The following is a 14073-nucleotide window of genomic DNA, read 5'->3' as shown; positions in this document are numbered from 1 at the left end:
AATCTAAACAAAACTAACTAGAAAAGGAACTTGACGTATCAGGAACAACAAACACTAGCAATGAGGAGCTACGTCCAACCACACTAGCTATCAGGATCAGCAACCACTCAACAAACTATAAAAGTATCAACAGTTTAAAGGCACGACATCGAAATTAACAAAAAGGCTTCAAGGCCAGCAAGCATTTCAGAGGTTGGCTTCATAAAATTCTCCTCACATGTGGGGCCAAACCATGCCCACCTCTAAAGACATCACGAGTCACCACGTCTAGACACTTGATGAAGCATGTTTTGTGCCCTTCTTTTCTGCAGATTTTTCCAAGATTCCAGCAGGGAACAAACAAGAAAAATAATGTTAGTAGGATCTCTGCGCATAACACTTTGAAAACAGGATTTGTTCCTTGTTTTCCTTATAGACCACAATAGAGTAGCAACAGCAATAAAATAACTACCCTATCTTTGCTACTATAGCTAGACAGCCAGTTCTTGCAGAGGTCAAAAAAAGACTTTGGAGATCTCTGATTCCCAGAGTGCATCCCACAATATTCCACAAAAAATTAGATAAGGAGCAAGAGAAAAAATAAACGATTCACACTTTCTCTGGTCACAAAACTTAGCACCTTTCCAGTCTTTTTTAATCAAATTGTCCTTGGTCAGAATTCTATTTTTTATTACTAACCAAGAGAAGGCATCAACTTTAAGAGGAAGCTTCATCCTTCATAGATTTTAAAAGATAAAGCAACTTGTAGCAATAAGATAATGATAAAGAGATAAGAAAAAAGCTACCGGAGGTTGTAAGTAACCATTTAACACTGTCATGCTTATCCGATAGAATCACTCAACAACACATATCAAGTAACTTATTCCACATATCAAGAGTCTCCCCATGTAAACATCTTCTGAACCAATGCAATTAAAATCCAAGGTAAATACTTTCGCAACGGTAACATGTTACAAAATGTTAAGTTCTAAAGATGACGAAAAATCAAACGAAGCGGTTTATCCTTTATCCACACATCTTCCCAAATTCTAGTTTTACGACCATCCCCCACAACTCTCTGACAACAACAATAAAAGATATTCTTAACTTCCATTAAGCCATTCCAAAAGTGGGAGTTATCAGGAGATGATTCACATTGAGGCAAAGTTTTCTTCTTCGGATACTTTGCTCTAACCATCTCATGCCAATACCCTCCTCATTTTCTAGTATCCAAAGCCACTTGCAAAGAAGACTAACATTTTTAACTTCTTGATTAGTAACCCCTAGTCCTCCCTAGTCACTAGGTTGGTACACATCATTTCAGTTGACCAGGTGGTACTTTCACACCCCCACTTTTTCTTGCCAGACTAAATGGGCTCAAAAAAAATCAAAATGTTTACCAACACCTTTAGGCAATCTAAAAAAGGAAAGCATATGACCAGGGACACTACTCGAGCAAGCCACAGTTAGAATGTGCCTCTCACCCATAGGAAGAAAGCTCCCCTGCCAGGTAGCTGCTTTCTTCTCACATTTATCCTCAACGGGTTTCCAATCACTATTACTAAGTTTCTCGTAGTGTAGAGGCATACTTAGGTAACGAAAAGGAAAGTTTCTGATGCGCAAGTAAAGATCTGAGCATAATCCTTATGTTTTAGTTCCGCCTCACCAAAGCAGTGAACCACACTTTTAAAGATAAAAAATTTAAGACTAGTTAAATGCTCAAAAACACAAAGAATTATTTTGAGATTCCTAGCTCCTTCTAAGTCGTCCCCAAAACAAAAGATCATGTTGTCGGCATATTGTAGAATAGAAAGGCAACCTTCATAAATCTAAGGTGCTAGACCTTTTATAAACCCTTGCTCCTGAGCCCTTCTAACTAGGGTCACCATGACATCAACAACTATATAAACACTATGGGGAAGAAGGGATCTCCGTACCTAAGACCCTTTCTAGTAGTAAAATAATTACCCAACATATCATTCGAAGTAATAGCCACTTTGTCGTCAACAATAGCTGACTTGGTCCACTGAATAAACTTTTCAAGGAATCCTTTCATCTCTAACACAAAAAGCATAAAGTCCTAGTTAATTTTATCATAAGCTTTCTCAAAGTTGACTTTGAAAAGCACACCAAAAAGCTTGCTCTTATGAGCATAGTGTATGGTCTCATGCAACATTACTACGTTATCCAGTAAATAGGGACCTTCAATAAATTGTATCTTAGACACTAGCTTGTAAGCAACTAGCATAGCTCTAGTGTTCAAAACCTTGGTAAAAAACTCAAAAGGGACATTAAGCATGCAAATAGGCCTATACATTTGAATCTTATGAGCCCCCTGGCCTTTGGCAATCAAAGTAACTACACCATAGTTTAGCCTAGAGAGGTCTAATTTGCCATCAAAGAAGTCACTAAATAGTTGGACTAAATCACAACAAATTAAATCCCAAATGAATTAGTAAAACTCAATGGGCATTCATCAGGGCCAGTCACTCGGTTATGTTTCATAGAGAAGACGACAGGTTTGATCTCTTCCAAGGAGAATCTAGTAGTCAACATATTATTGCCTTTAATATCTAAACAAGCAGGAACATGAATACTTGGAGAAATAGGTAAAATATCTACACGACCAAAAAAATCTTTATAGAACTTGGTAGCATAGTCCAACAGTTATTTTTCTCCCTGGATAATAACCCCATCCCGCACAAAACAAAAGATCTTGTTCTTTCTATAATCATCAATCCATCGGTTGGAAATATTATTGAGTTGGTGCAGCATTTTGTATTTTTTGTATTGGGAGACCAATGTTACAACATTTTCATATTTGAAACTATCTAGAACCATCATGAACTTACATCATTTTACAAAGATATAAATCGTTGACCTACATGTGTACATTGATAAATAATATGGTAATAGATAGAATTCTTGCATATGCGGTTGGTAATTAGCAGTGCATACAACCCCACTAAAGCTCTCTTTATTACAAGCTTTTTTTATGTAACAAATACATGGTTGTATTCATCAAGGTAATCATATTAATCATAATTGTTCAAATTGTGTCTAGTATATTCTGCATCACAGAAAACCGAGTAAAAATGGTATTATTAGCTTATGGCTTATTCTTGTGTGGATGAAATATGACAAGCTCGAACATTACGTAGATGACAGGATTTTGCCCATAACTAATTTATGTAGGTATCTAAACCTATTGAGTTGTAAAGGATTGATGAGAGCCATAAAAAGAAATTGAAGTTATACATGAGATTCCAAATTGTAGAATATGAACACATGCTTGCAACTTCAAGTTTAGAAATCAAGGTCATCCAAAGTCATATAATATACCTATAAAGGGATAAAAGTTTATGAAACTAATGACACTTCTAAAATTATTGCTCAAATGGAAGTATAGTTAATGAAATAGGTGGCATGCAATTTATCAACATGGCCGAACATAAACATGTTAATTACTGCATTAATATTTGCAACCTGGTTTCAAGAACAATAGCGGGCATTCATTATTTGCAAAAAAAATTAGAATACTATCACCCCGTCCCACCTTTCCATAAAGATTAACTACGAATTCACAATTGTCATCATAACAATATTCAGTAAGTTGAGAAGAGGGCGTTGCTACTGGTGATTAGATGTTGCCAGTTTTGCCTTATGCAAAGGGAGCACTGAATTGCAACTATAATTTAACAACCTGACTCAAATGGATATTTCTGGGAAAGGGTTGTTGGTAGAGGTGCATATGCCTTTACATCTAAGGATGAACATATATGGTTGGAAATTTCACACATGAACGTACAGAGGGGAAACATATCACTTATATTTTGAATTTTATCTAGAGTATTTAAGTCACCAGTTCTTCTAACTAACTATCAAGCCTCTAGAGGAAGTAAAAAAGAGAAATATATCCAGGTAGATTGGGAAAATCATTCTTATTATCTCTTAATGAGGCATTAGAATGGACGTGTTATTGGTGAGTGTGGCACAAAATAAGCAATACATTGGTCTGAATGCCACCGCACTTCTCCCAGATTTAATCCCTTTTTAGTAGAAGATATCTAATCCAAGTAATATGCATGTAATGTGAACAGTGGAACTAATTCCAGCTTAACAAGATGGATCAGGATGTCATTCCTGACTTCCTTCTGCCACCACACTATTGTGGGGGTGGGCCACAACTAGTCCTTGACATAAGCCACATATCACATGCCCTACCATCCCTAGAGCAGCAACCTACACTCTCCTTGGCAGGGCAAGAAAAGCAAGGATCACATCTCACCTTTTTTCAACTCCTCTTTGGGATGCATCCCGGCATCTTGAAGCTGGCGAAGAGAACTGGGGTGGTGGAGCTCAATTGTAGTTGGGGTCATCGTGGCTCCTCACCATTGAGTCCGACTATGGACGAGGTGAGATGCTGGGTCATTGTTATCCCACTAGAACACCCCAAATGTGTCGCATCCTAAATTCCCCCTCCCATCACTACCTCTAATGGAGGATATCGTCTCAAACCAAAATCAAAAACAATTTCACGACAGAAAGAGAACCAATGAACAAGAATAAAAGATGCAAACCAAAACCGAGAAGGCAACAGAAGGAGCATTAACCAAAGCATGATGGGCTTGCTAGCAGGAGCACCCCTCAAGCGGGGACACACATCAACAAAGCATGGAAGCCACAACACATGTGCCGCCTATGTCCACCCCTTTGCCCTCATCCGTGATTTTTCCCCCACCAAAGGCGATATGTATACCCCGAGAGTTGACCCAAGTAGCCCTAATCAACTAGAGATCTCCTTTCTAGGGAGCTTAGTAAGTGTAGAGATACACCTAAGAAGCAAGAGCTTTAGCTGCCGAAAAGAAGAACGAAAAGACTTCCAGAAGAGGAAAGGAAGCAAGGTCAGCCATCAATCTACAAAAGATGAGGAACAACACCCCAACCCGGGGATCCACGAAGCTCACCGACCCCTCGCGTGCAAAACTTGAGTTGTGACTTGCGCCATTAGTCTTGTATTCTACTCTAGGTCCAATTTTATGTCTGCCTTCACCTGTAATGAACTCCAACAATTAATCCAACAACAAGCCCAAACATAACATCTCACCCACAATAAGAAGCCAGTTTTTTGGCCTTCCAAATGCTTCAAATCACATTAGCCACTACAGCTGTCATAATTCTTTTTTTCTTACCCATGAAACTAGCCAACCAAGATATAAAACAACCCTCCGCACTTGAAAACTGACAAGAAACACTCAGAGCACACCCCGACAATATTCCACATGTATCTAGCAAGTGTGCATGAAAGGAACAGATGATCTATAGGTTATTTTCAGCACGAAACAAATATTTAGCATCACACCACTCCCCTTCTAAATAGAATGACATGACTATAGGACCCTTTTCCGTAATAGCAATGCATAGAAAAGTTTAGATCCAGAAAGGTACCTTACTTGACATAGGAATTTATGAGGCACTGCATCATAATTCTGGATGGTGGAATACAAGGACCTATTAGTAATCTGACTACAGGATGGCAACAAATCTACAAGCATAACATCACCATTAGTTAGAGATAAACAAGCGCACATCTCCTCCAAATTTTCCCATTGCATAGTGTCACCCACCATAGCTTTGTATAAACTACATGAATATAAATATTATGTTCCAGTGAAATAGAGAAAAGCCTGGGGAAAGGCCAGTCGTGCTAGTTCTTCCTAGCCAAGTGTCCTCCCAAAATTTGGGTTTTCCCCATTTCAAACTTGAATTCTGTAATAATTTAGAGAAATGATTTTGACTTCCATTAGTCATTGCTAGAAATTTGAGTCCCTTTTTTTGAGTTGATGCTTGTGTAACCATTTGAGAAGCTAAATATCTATTAGTCAAAAATCCCTGCCAAGGACCACTTTCATTGAAGAGTTTCCAAAGACATTTGGATGGGAGGAAATATTCATAGTATATCTAAGTTAAGAATACTTAACCCTCCAGAATCTTTAGGAAAACAAGCCTAGGGTAAATTAACAAGGTGGTATCATTGCTCAACAACACTAGGTGGTAATATGTAAAAAGGCAAGATGTACATTGGTATACCTGTCGGTGGAGAATTAATGTATGCCTCCCATTTAGAGGTGTATCCCTTGCCAATTCCCCAATCTACCTTCATTCCTCCCTCTCTTTCTTTCAATTAGGATCCGAAGGTAGTTAATAGAAAGTATACCAAATTTACAAGTAAATATCTCCTCAAAGCTTTATATATTTTGTGTGCCTTGCACAAACAATAGGCCTCACTTGTGTGAATTTTTTTTCAGGCTTGACATTTGTTTAAAAAGAGACGAAATAAATTCAAGGTTTCTAGCTTGCTCCATATTATCATGTGGTAGTGACACAGTATCATCTGCAAACCACCATCCACTAGGCAAGGACCAATTCAATGAATAAATTAGTTTGTAATTGGCCTATCAAACAGAAACTCTACTGCACGGTAGGCCATACAAAAGAGCAAAGGGGGCATGGGGTCCCCTGTCTAAGTCCCTGGTAAGTGCACACATATGGTCCTATCTCATCATTGACATAAATCCTAACTTTATCTCCAGACACAATTTTCATAACTCAGTCATTCCATTTTCTCATAAATGAGTTTAGAACTTTAACCATAATGTCTATGACTTGAACAAAGTTTATATTCAGATGAACATGACCTTTCTCTTGTAGTTTACCTATGAACAGGGGAAATGAAATGATTAGGACTCGCACAAAATGACATAAACTTATTCGCTTTTAGAAGTGTCAAATATTTTCTCTATAGGATTAACTTGAACGAAAAGCACATCTTCCCATGTAATTTTTCTAATCATTCCACACTTGATTTTATTGTTTAAAATACAACCCACAATATGCCAATAATTCCATTATCTAAGAAATAACATTGTTGTAACATCACATAGATAAAGTCGTTTCACACAAAAAAGAGTAGGCATTGAATCAATCTACTCAACAGAAATATCAATCCCTACCACAAGGGTGGGCGTCAAATTAGCAGGTAAATAATTGTCACATGTCGCAAAAAACAGGACAAAAAACAAATGGAACAGATTGCAGAAGCCACCTAACACAAAATTACTAGGAAGAACCCAACAATTATTCACTTTGTACATTGTTATCCGTCATAAAAAAAGAATACAACAAAGCAATCATAGAATACAATGAATCTACCTAGAAAAATGTTAGTATCCTATGCACACATGCAACGATTGTGGTCACCATTTTCCTCAAAAAAAGAAACTAATATGTAGGCTCCTTATATGCATTGCGCCCCCTCCCCCCTTCGCCCGTGATCTTCCAATGTTTTTAGAAAATATACATTAGCAAAGCATCTTGGACACATATAAGAGACTTTTTTATCCCTTACAATTAGATGGGTGGTGAGAGGAGCGAAAAAATGATTTCCAAGACATGTTTGACACTTAAAAACAAAGAGTCTGCAAAAGGATAATTCAAAGAGGGTCTATAAAGTTGAGGTAAAAAAAACTAGAGATTTTTTAAATAACTACGAGTATGAAAATGATGATAATACCTTGTGTGTGAATTTGCACAATTAGCTATAGAATAAATATCAAATATCATATCATAATTTGATTGTTGTTATAAGTAAGAATACTATGTGATATGAAGGGAATATGGCTGGTAGCCACACATACTTTATCATACAAATATATCACTAATTAATAATACAATACCTTAGCATCCAATGCTCATCAGTGTGGTTCCACTAAGTGTAGTGGTCTACATAAATTATGAAATTACGGGTATCATTGAGTTACAATTATGCAAATAAAATAAAAAATTGGGGGGGTGGAGTGGTAAGTGGTGAACAATTTCCTAAAAAAATTAGGTAGGTTGAACGAATCTATATAACCATGGAAAACATCTCTTACTTGACAGTAAGTTAAATACATAAGAAACCATCTTACAAATATTGAAGTATTGAGAACTTATGCGTAATCATTGAAGCCATTAGAGAAAGAAAAATAAGGAAGAAACATAAAATTTGAGATGAGAAATTGTTGAATAATAAGAAATATGCATATGCAAAGGACAAGATCTATAAGCAGATAAAATAATATGGAATAAACAAATGTGCAACAAATAAATTATTTCATTGGTCAAGGCAAGAAAAAATTGTATATGTTCAATTTAGTTTATTTTTTCAAGGAATATATGTCACATAAAAGAACTTATGTTACCCTGGGCAAACAAATAACAAACTAATATGCAGACCTTGCTGGCACACAAGAGTATTTAAACATGTGACGTGCCTCCATGGACACGCTGAGAAATTATTTTGCAATTGCAAACCCATGCTTACTACTCGGCACCTTGCACACTTATTAATCTATGCCTTATTGCTAGCTTCCACCACATGTTGTAGAATCTATAAATAGTTATGCTGCTAACCAAGGCATCAAGAATAAAAAAATGCTAACCAAGGCATCTAACATCTAGAAACAAACATATTTAGCTAAGGGAAAGTGTCCAAAGTTACTTGTTTGGTTATTCTTTCATATAATATGATTCTGATAAATGAAGCAAGTGATTAATATTGTTCTCATGTTGTGATGTTTGAAAATAAAAATAAGCTTGCAGATGGGAATGTATTTTTCCTTCTTACTTTTTTTCATGCATCGAAAGGAAAAATTTATCTTTTTAGTCCATATGAAGTAGCACACATGCACAAAGCAAATGGCATGTTTGTAAAGTTAAAATAGGGGGATGGAGAATTATTTATGGGGTATCACGTACAATTTTTTGCAATCACGCCATAAACACCTACTTGGCCTACCATTCCTAATAAACAAACACAACCATGTGCATATCCAAGGCATAAAGTGTAAATGGATGATAACTACCTAGAAATTTATGGATACATATGACACTTAACAACAATTAGGCCATTTTATGACAATCTTATTATTAGCGGCATCCCATAAACCATCATCATACGAAAAGCAACAACAAACCACAAACTGTGGTAAACTATCAAACATAACAATAGTTTCACCAAGTTATGGAAGAACCAAGAATATGGTAGAGGGGGCAAGCAAACATATCACTAAAGTAGATTCATGTGAAACCTTAAAACCAAGCACTAGCAGGACCGAGTGCTTCAATGAGATATACTCCTAAATATTGTATTAGGTTCATAGCCTCTTTTAAGCAAAACTTGATAAAAATAATTGTTGTCTATTTCAGGGGCATCATTAGCCTATTATACTTGGATTGATTTTCCCTGGAAAATTATTGTGCACATCATTCTAGGCAAGAAGATATATCAAATTTATGCTGGAGGCCTCCTTCTAAGCAAAACTGTATCAACTTTAGCATTCTCTGTTTCAGGTTGCATCATTAGCCTATCATACTTTGCTTGTCCTCTTACCCAAGAACAAATTAGCAACACAAAATAGGTATTGCCATTCTAGAAATAGATGCATCCATATTATGAACACCATTTGTGGTGTCTTGAGGAGGTTCTGAACAAAAGGTTTTAATCAAACGGTTGCTATATAAGTAGGATATGACTAATGCCACACAAGCCTAATCACAATTTGTTGGTTGTACTTGTTGTTACATAATGTCATAGCAGACACTACAGGCTTATATACATTGGTACATATATGATACAATTGCTCACAACACTAATCTAGTGCAGCACAAGTTAAGGATGGACATAAAAGGAGCTCACTAGGTTGGGCGTTGATCTCACCGCGAGGAAGCAACCATACAAAGGGACCGACGAGTTGGAGTCGGCTAGCGTCACAACACTGGTGGGACGTGCTGGCACTACTTCCGGCCGGCGCACCATATTCTCCAAGCCCCTTACAATCTCTCGTCGTCTCCAACCCCTTCACCCTGCGTTATTCTCCCGTGGGGCGCCGCCGCCAACATGATGTCTGACGATTGGCCAATGGAACGACGATTCTCGGTGGTTCAAGGACAACGCAAGAGAAGGCGATGTGGGCGAGATCTCGTGGAAAAGAAGATGAAATAGTGTGGTGGGGGCACAAGGGATGTGGTGATCTGAGAAGAGCTTACGGCTCGGGCAAATCTGGTCAGAGAAGAGCCTAGGGCTCAGACAGATCTAGACGGACAAACAATAAAACCCTAGTCCTCTTTCTTCTTAGAAAGAAAATATGGGCATGGGCAGGCAGGCATTCCGGCTCAAAAATTGCTGATCAGATCGAGTTTGGCTTGTACTTTGGGCCAGGATCAAGCCTTGATGAGCACCCCAAAAGGAAATTTGGGCTGGGATCCATTTTCTTGCTGAAAAATAGCTCGGTCCGGCCCATAATGTAGGATTAGCAAGGCTGGCCCAGTTTCTTAAGAAAAAAAGCTGGCCCGTTTAATCCAAAAATAAAAGCAAGGTTGGCCCGCGTAGAGACTCAACAATCAAGCTCGGCTTGATTAAAAACGCTCTTAATATATTGACTGACTTGTAATCTGGATCGTCTTCTCAAGTTCATTGTGCGTGGCGACATGACCTGTTTATGAGAGGGTGACGCAACTTTTATCTTCTTTTTTGTTTGCGAAAAGGATGAATATGTTGATAGAGGAATAGCTCCATGTTCTGCACGGCATAACATAACAATATCGTCTGTTCCCAAATGCAGCCCAGACTGCTGTCTGTGTGCTAGATAGACTGAACTTGGCTAACAACATTCACATCCCTGCTAATCTACAGAAGCTAAACTCCCCAACTATAGTGAAGTAACACGGGATCTGTTTGTTTCCTTGTCCTTGATCAGGCCCACCGCCGTGGGCCGTGGCGCAGTCCGACTTCACTATGATTGACAATGAGCGCCGTTGCTTAGCCAGTGTGATCCCCTCGTCCATGCATGACATCATCCGTTCATCTAGCTTAAGAATCGAGACTTCTTTTTTGAGAAAGCTTTTAGACTATTCATCTTTAACTATGACAATACAACGACTAACAGAAATAATAAAAATTACATCAAGATTCATAAACCATTGAGCTGAGCCTATGAACTATCCATATGGATTGATTGATTCGTGAAGTGACGCCAAAGATACACTTCATTGTTTATATATAAGCTAGCATCATATTACATGGATGAATTGGCTACTTCGACATGGTGGTATCGACTGTTGAAAAGAATTGTTGTACGGAACAGAACACAAATCCTATAATAACTTGACAATGGCGAGATGCAGCTCAGGAGTGCACTGACAACGCAGCGTCGGCTTCCATCTTCTTGGCGCCACTCTTGCTTCCAACTCCAAGCTCCGCCGCAGCGGAAAGCAGGGACGTCGAGCTCGTGCCCCACCCGTACTCGTGGCTCCTCGTCCTCGACAGCTCCGATACGTGGCGGATCATGTCCTCCAGGTCGGCGTACGACGACCCGCCTTCCTCCATGGCCGCGCTGGCCTCTGCGGCGAGCTTCTTGGCCCTGGACCTCCTCGCGGCCCCCTCCGGCCCGTCGTCCATCAGCTCGGCGACCACCTTCTCCACGTCGCCGCTGGTGACCTGGACGCCCTCGGCCTCCGCGGGCACGTTCATGACGGGCAGCTTGACGCCGGACCTGACGCCGACGCCGAGCACGTCCACGAGCAGCTGCTCGCTGCAGAACTGGTCGGCGAAGTTGGGCCACGTCAGCGCCGGCACGCCGTGGGAGATGGCCTCCAGCGTCGCGTTCCAGCCGCAGTGCGTCAGGAACCCGCCCACCGCCGGGTGCGACAGGATGGTCACCTGCGGCGCCCAGCCTCGGACGAGGAGGCCCCTGTCCTTGACGCGCTCCTCGAACCCCTCGTCGTCCAGCAGCGCCTGCACGGCGGCGTCGGCCTTGGCCTCCTTGATGGCCCACACGAACGGCCGCCCCGACGCCTCGAGGCCGCGCGCGAGCTCGGCGACCTGCTTCGCCGGCAGCTTCGCGATGCTGCCGAAGCTGATGTAGAGCACGGACGCCGGCGGCCGTGCGTCGAGCCACGAGACGACGTGGCCGGCGTCGACGTCGGCGCGGTTGCCGCGGCCGGCCTTGGCATCGGCGTCGCCCAAGCTGGAGGCGCACGTCGGCCCGACGGCCCACGTCCTCCGGCCGAGCGCCGCCGCGTAGGCGTCGACGAAGACGCTCTCGATGCCGCGGAACGTGTTCACGAGCAGGCCGTCGGCGGTGGCCTCGGCGTCGAGCACGTCTTGCTGCTCCTTCTCCACGCCGGGCCACTGGAAGAACCCCCGGAACGTGGCCGTGTTCCCCACGGCGGGCACCGGGAAGTCCGGCACCTCGAACTCCTCCATGTCGTCGCCGCCGACGCGGTCGTACACGCCGTGCTTGGCCAGGTTGTGCACAGCGAGGAGGAAGTAGGCGGAGGGGCAGTGCATGACCAGCCTGGGGATGCCGAGGCTAGCGCACACGCCGGCCGTCCACGGGTTGCAGGAGTCGGCGATGAGGCAGTCGGGCCGGCGCGGCAGCGCGCGGACGTACTCCTCGAGCGGCTCGGCCATCCCCCAGATGGCCTGGAAGAACTTGACGTATATGGTCTGGTCGACCATCTGGTCGGCGTTCTCCAGCCCCTCCGGCAGCCCGAAGCGCGGGCCGGGAAAGGGCAGCTCGGCGAGGTCGACGCGCAGGCCCGCCCTGGCGGCGCCCTCGACGGCCGGCCTGTTGCGCGCGGCGTTGACGGGCGTGGTGAGCACGGTGACCCGCGGCCCGCGCGCGGCGATGAGGCGCGCCAGGTCCACCATCGGGATGATGTGGCCCTGCGCCACCAGCGGCACCAGCAGGAAGTGCAGCTCCGACGCCGCCATCGCTCTGACCCTCTCCGTGTGCTCCTCACGGCGTTTCTCTGGCTCGCTTGCTCCGCAGCAGCAGCTATATAGCGGTAACGGCGCCGGGCACAGCTGTGGGATTAAGAAGGTTGATTGTGGCGTAGCTGGTTAGTGGCTGTGAGACACCTAGGACGCGGTCGTCTTTGTTGTCACCCGGCTCTGTGAGTTTTTGTGACGCGTACGGAACGGCCGATGTTGCTGAGGACGTCGTCGGGCGTGACGTGACAGACGGCGGAGATGTGCACATGGACGAAATTGCCCGTCGAAGGGTGTGTGTGTGTGTGTAGACTGTAGAGGAAGGAGAGAAGTTGAGAAGCTAGAGGAGGAGGTGGCGCCAAGCCAAAGGAAGTGTCGAGTGGTGGCTAGGCGAGGACGTGATCAGGAGCGTGGGGTTACCGTACGCAGGCCACACATGCGTCGGTTCCTGGCCATCTTCTGTTGCGCACGGCGACACGTGAGCTACCGAGCAATCGTGTGAGTCGCGGGCGCGGGGACCTACGTGGACGCAGATGTTACACGAGCGTCGAGCGGCGACGTCGGTCCGTCACGAAACTGTGGGTGTGGGGATCCAGATTGGAGCTGGTTTCTAGAAGCGGAAGCTTCCGAGGTGACGTGTGCGCCTAGCGAAGCGTCCTTGTCGCCGTCTTCGGTAACCAATCAATGGGGTCGGGGCCGGGGCCGGGCTGGCTCGTGTAATCGTACGGGCGGCCGGCCGGCGTGGCGGGCTTTGCCGGTCGTTCCGAGCCGGTCCAGGGGGCTCCGGTACCCTCTTCATTTTCTTTTGCGAATGGAGGGAGGCTCTAGTGATCTAGTCCTCGGGTTGGTGATTTGTTGCTGTTTGTTTGACGGTATGTGGTTTGGTGGTTTCGTGGTCAGAAAACGCATCTTGTGCGAGATATGCACATTCCCGCACGGCGCACGGCGCACGCCAAGACCTTTTTGCAAAGCGTGCCATTGTGCATCTGAAACGAGATCCAGAAAATGACCGTAGACAGAAGCCGGCGCGTCCCCTGTGCGAATTTTTAATAAATAATACTCCCTCACATCCATAATAAGTGTCGTGGTTTTGAACTTAGGTTGGCTCAAAACTGCATCTTCTGTTTTTTTTCTACTTTGTGTATATGATTTGTCTTAAGGGTCTGTCTAGAACTCAGTCGACTGAGACTTAACCAAGTCTCAGTCGAGTGACGTCAGCATAGTTCTTTTGCTGCAAGCGGCACGGCTAGATGCTACAACCGATGATGAAAAATGTTGCA

General features: G+C 43.2%; 1 protein-coding gene across 1 annotated transcript; it reads right to left on the bottom strand.

Annotated features, from left to right (window-relative positions):
* Nucleotides 1–11049: 11049 nt before the first annotated feature.
* On the bottom strand, nt 11050–13176 carry LOC109766845 (UDP-glycosyltransferase 1). Its single transcript, XM_020325607.4, has one exon. It carries the CDS (start codon nt 12794–12796, stop codon nt 11207–11209), a length of 1590 nt encoding a protein of 529 aa, XP_020181196.1. The 5' UTR covers nt 12797–13176; the 3' UTR covers nt 11050–11206.
* Nucleotides 13177–14073: the final 897 nt, after the last annotated feature.

The sequence above is a fragment of the Aegilops tauschii genome, chromosome 7 (assembly GCF_002575655.3).
Source record: "Aegilops tauschii subsp. strangulata cultivar AL8/78 chromosome 7, Aet v6.0, whole genome shotgun sequence".
Lineage (NCBI taxonomy): Eukaryota > Viridiplantae > Streptophyta > Magnoliopsida > Poales > Poaceae > Aegilops > Aegilops tauschii.
The sequence above is the reverse complement of the archived record's forward strand: the minus strand, read 5'-3'. Positions and strand labels throughout refer to the sequence as shown.

What these genes read in the sequence shown, in the direction of transcription:
- LOC109766845 (XM_020325607.4), bottom strand. Translation starts at nt 12,796, where the DNA reads ATGGCGGCGTCGGAGCTGCACTTCCTGCTGGTGCCGCTGGTGGCGCAG.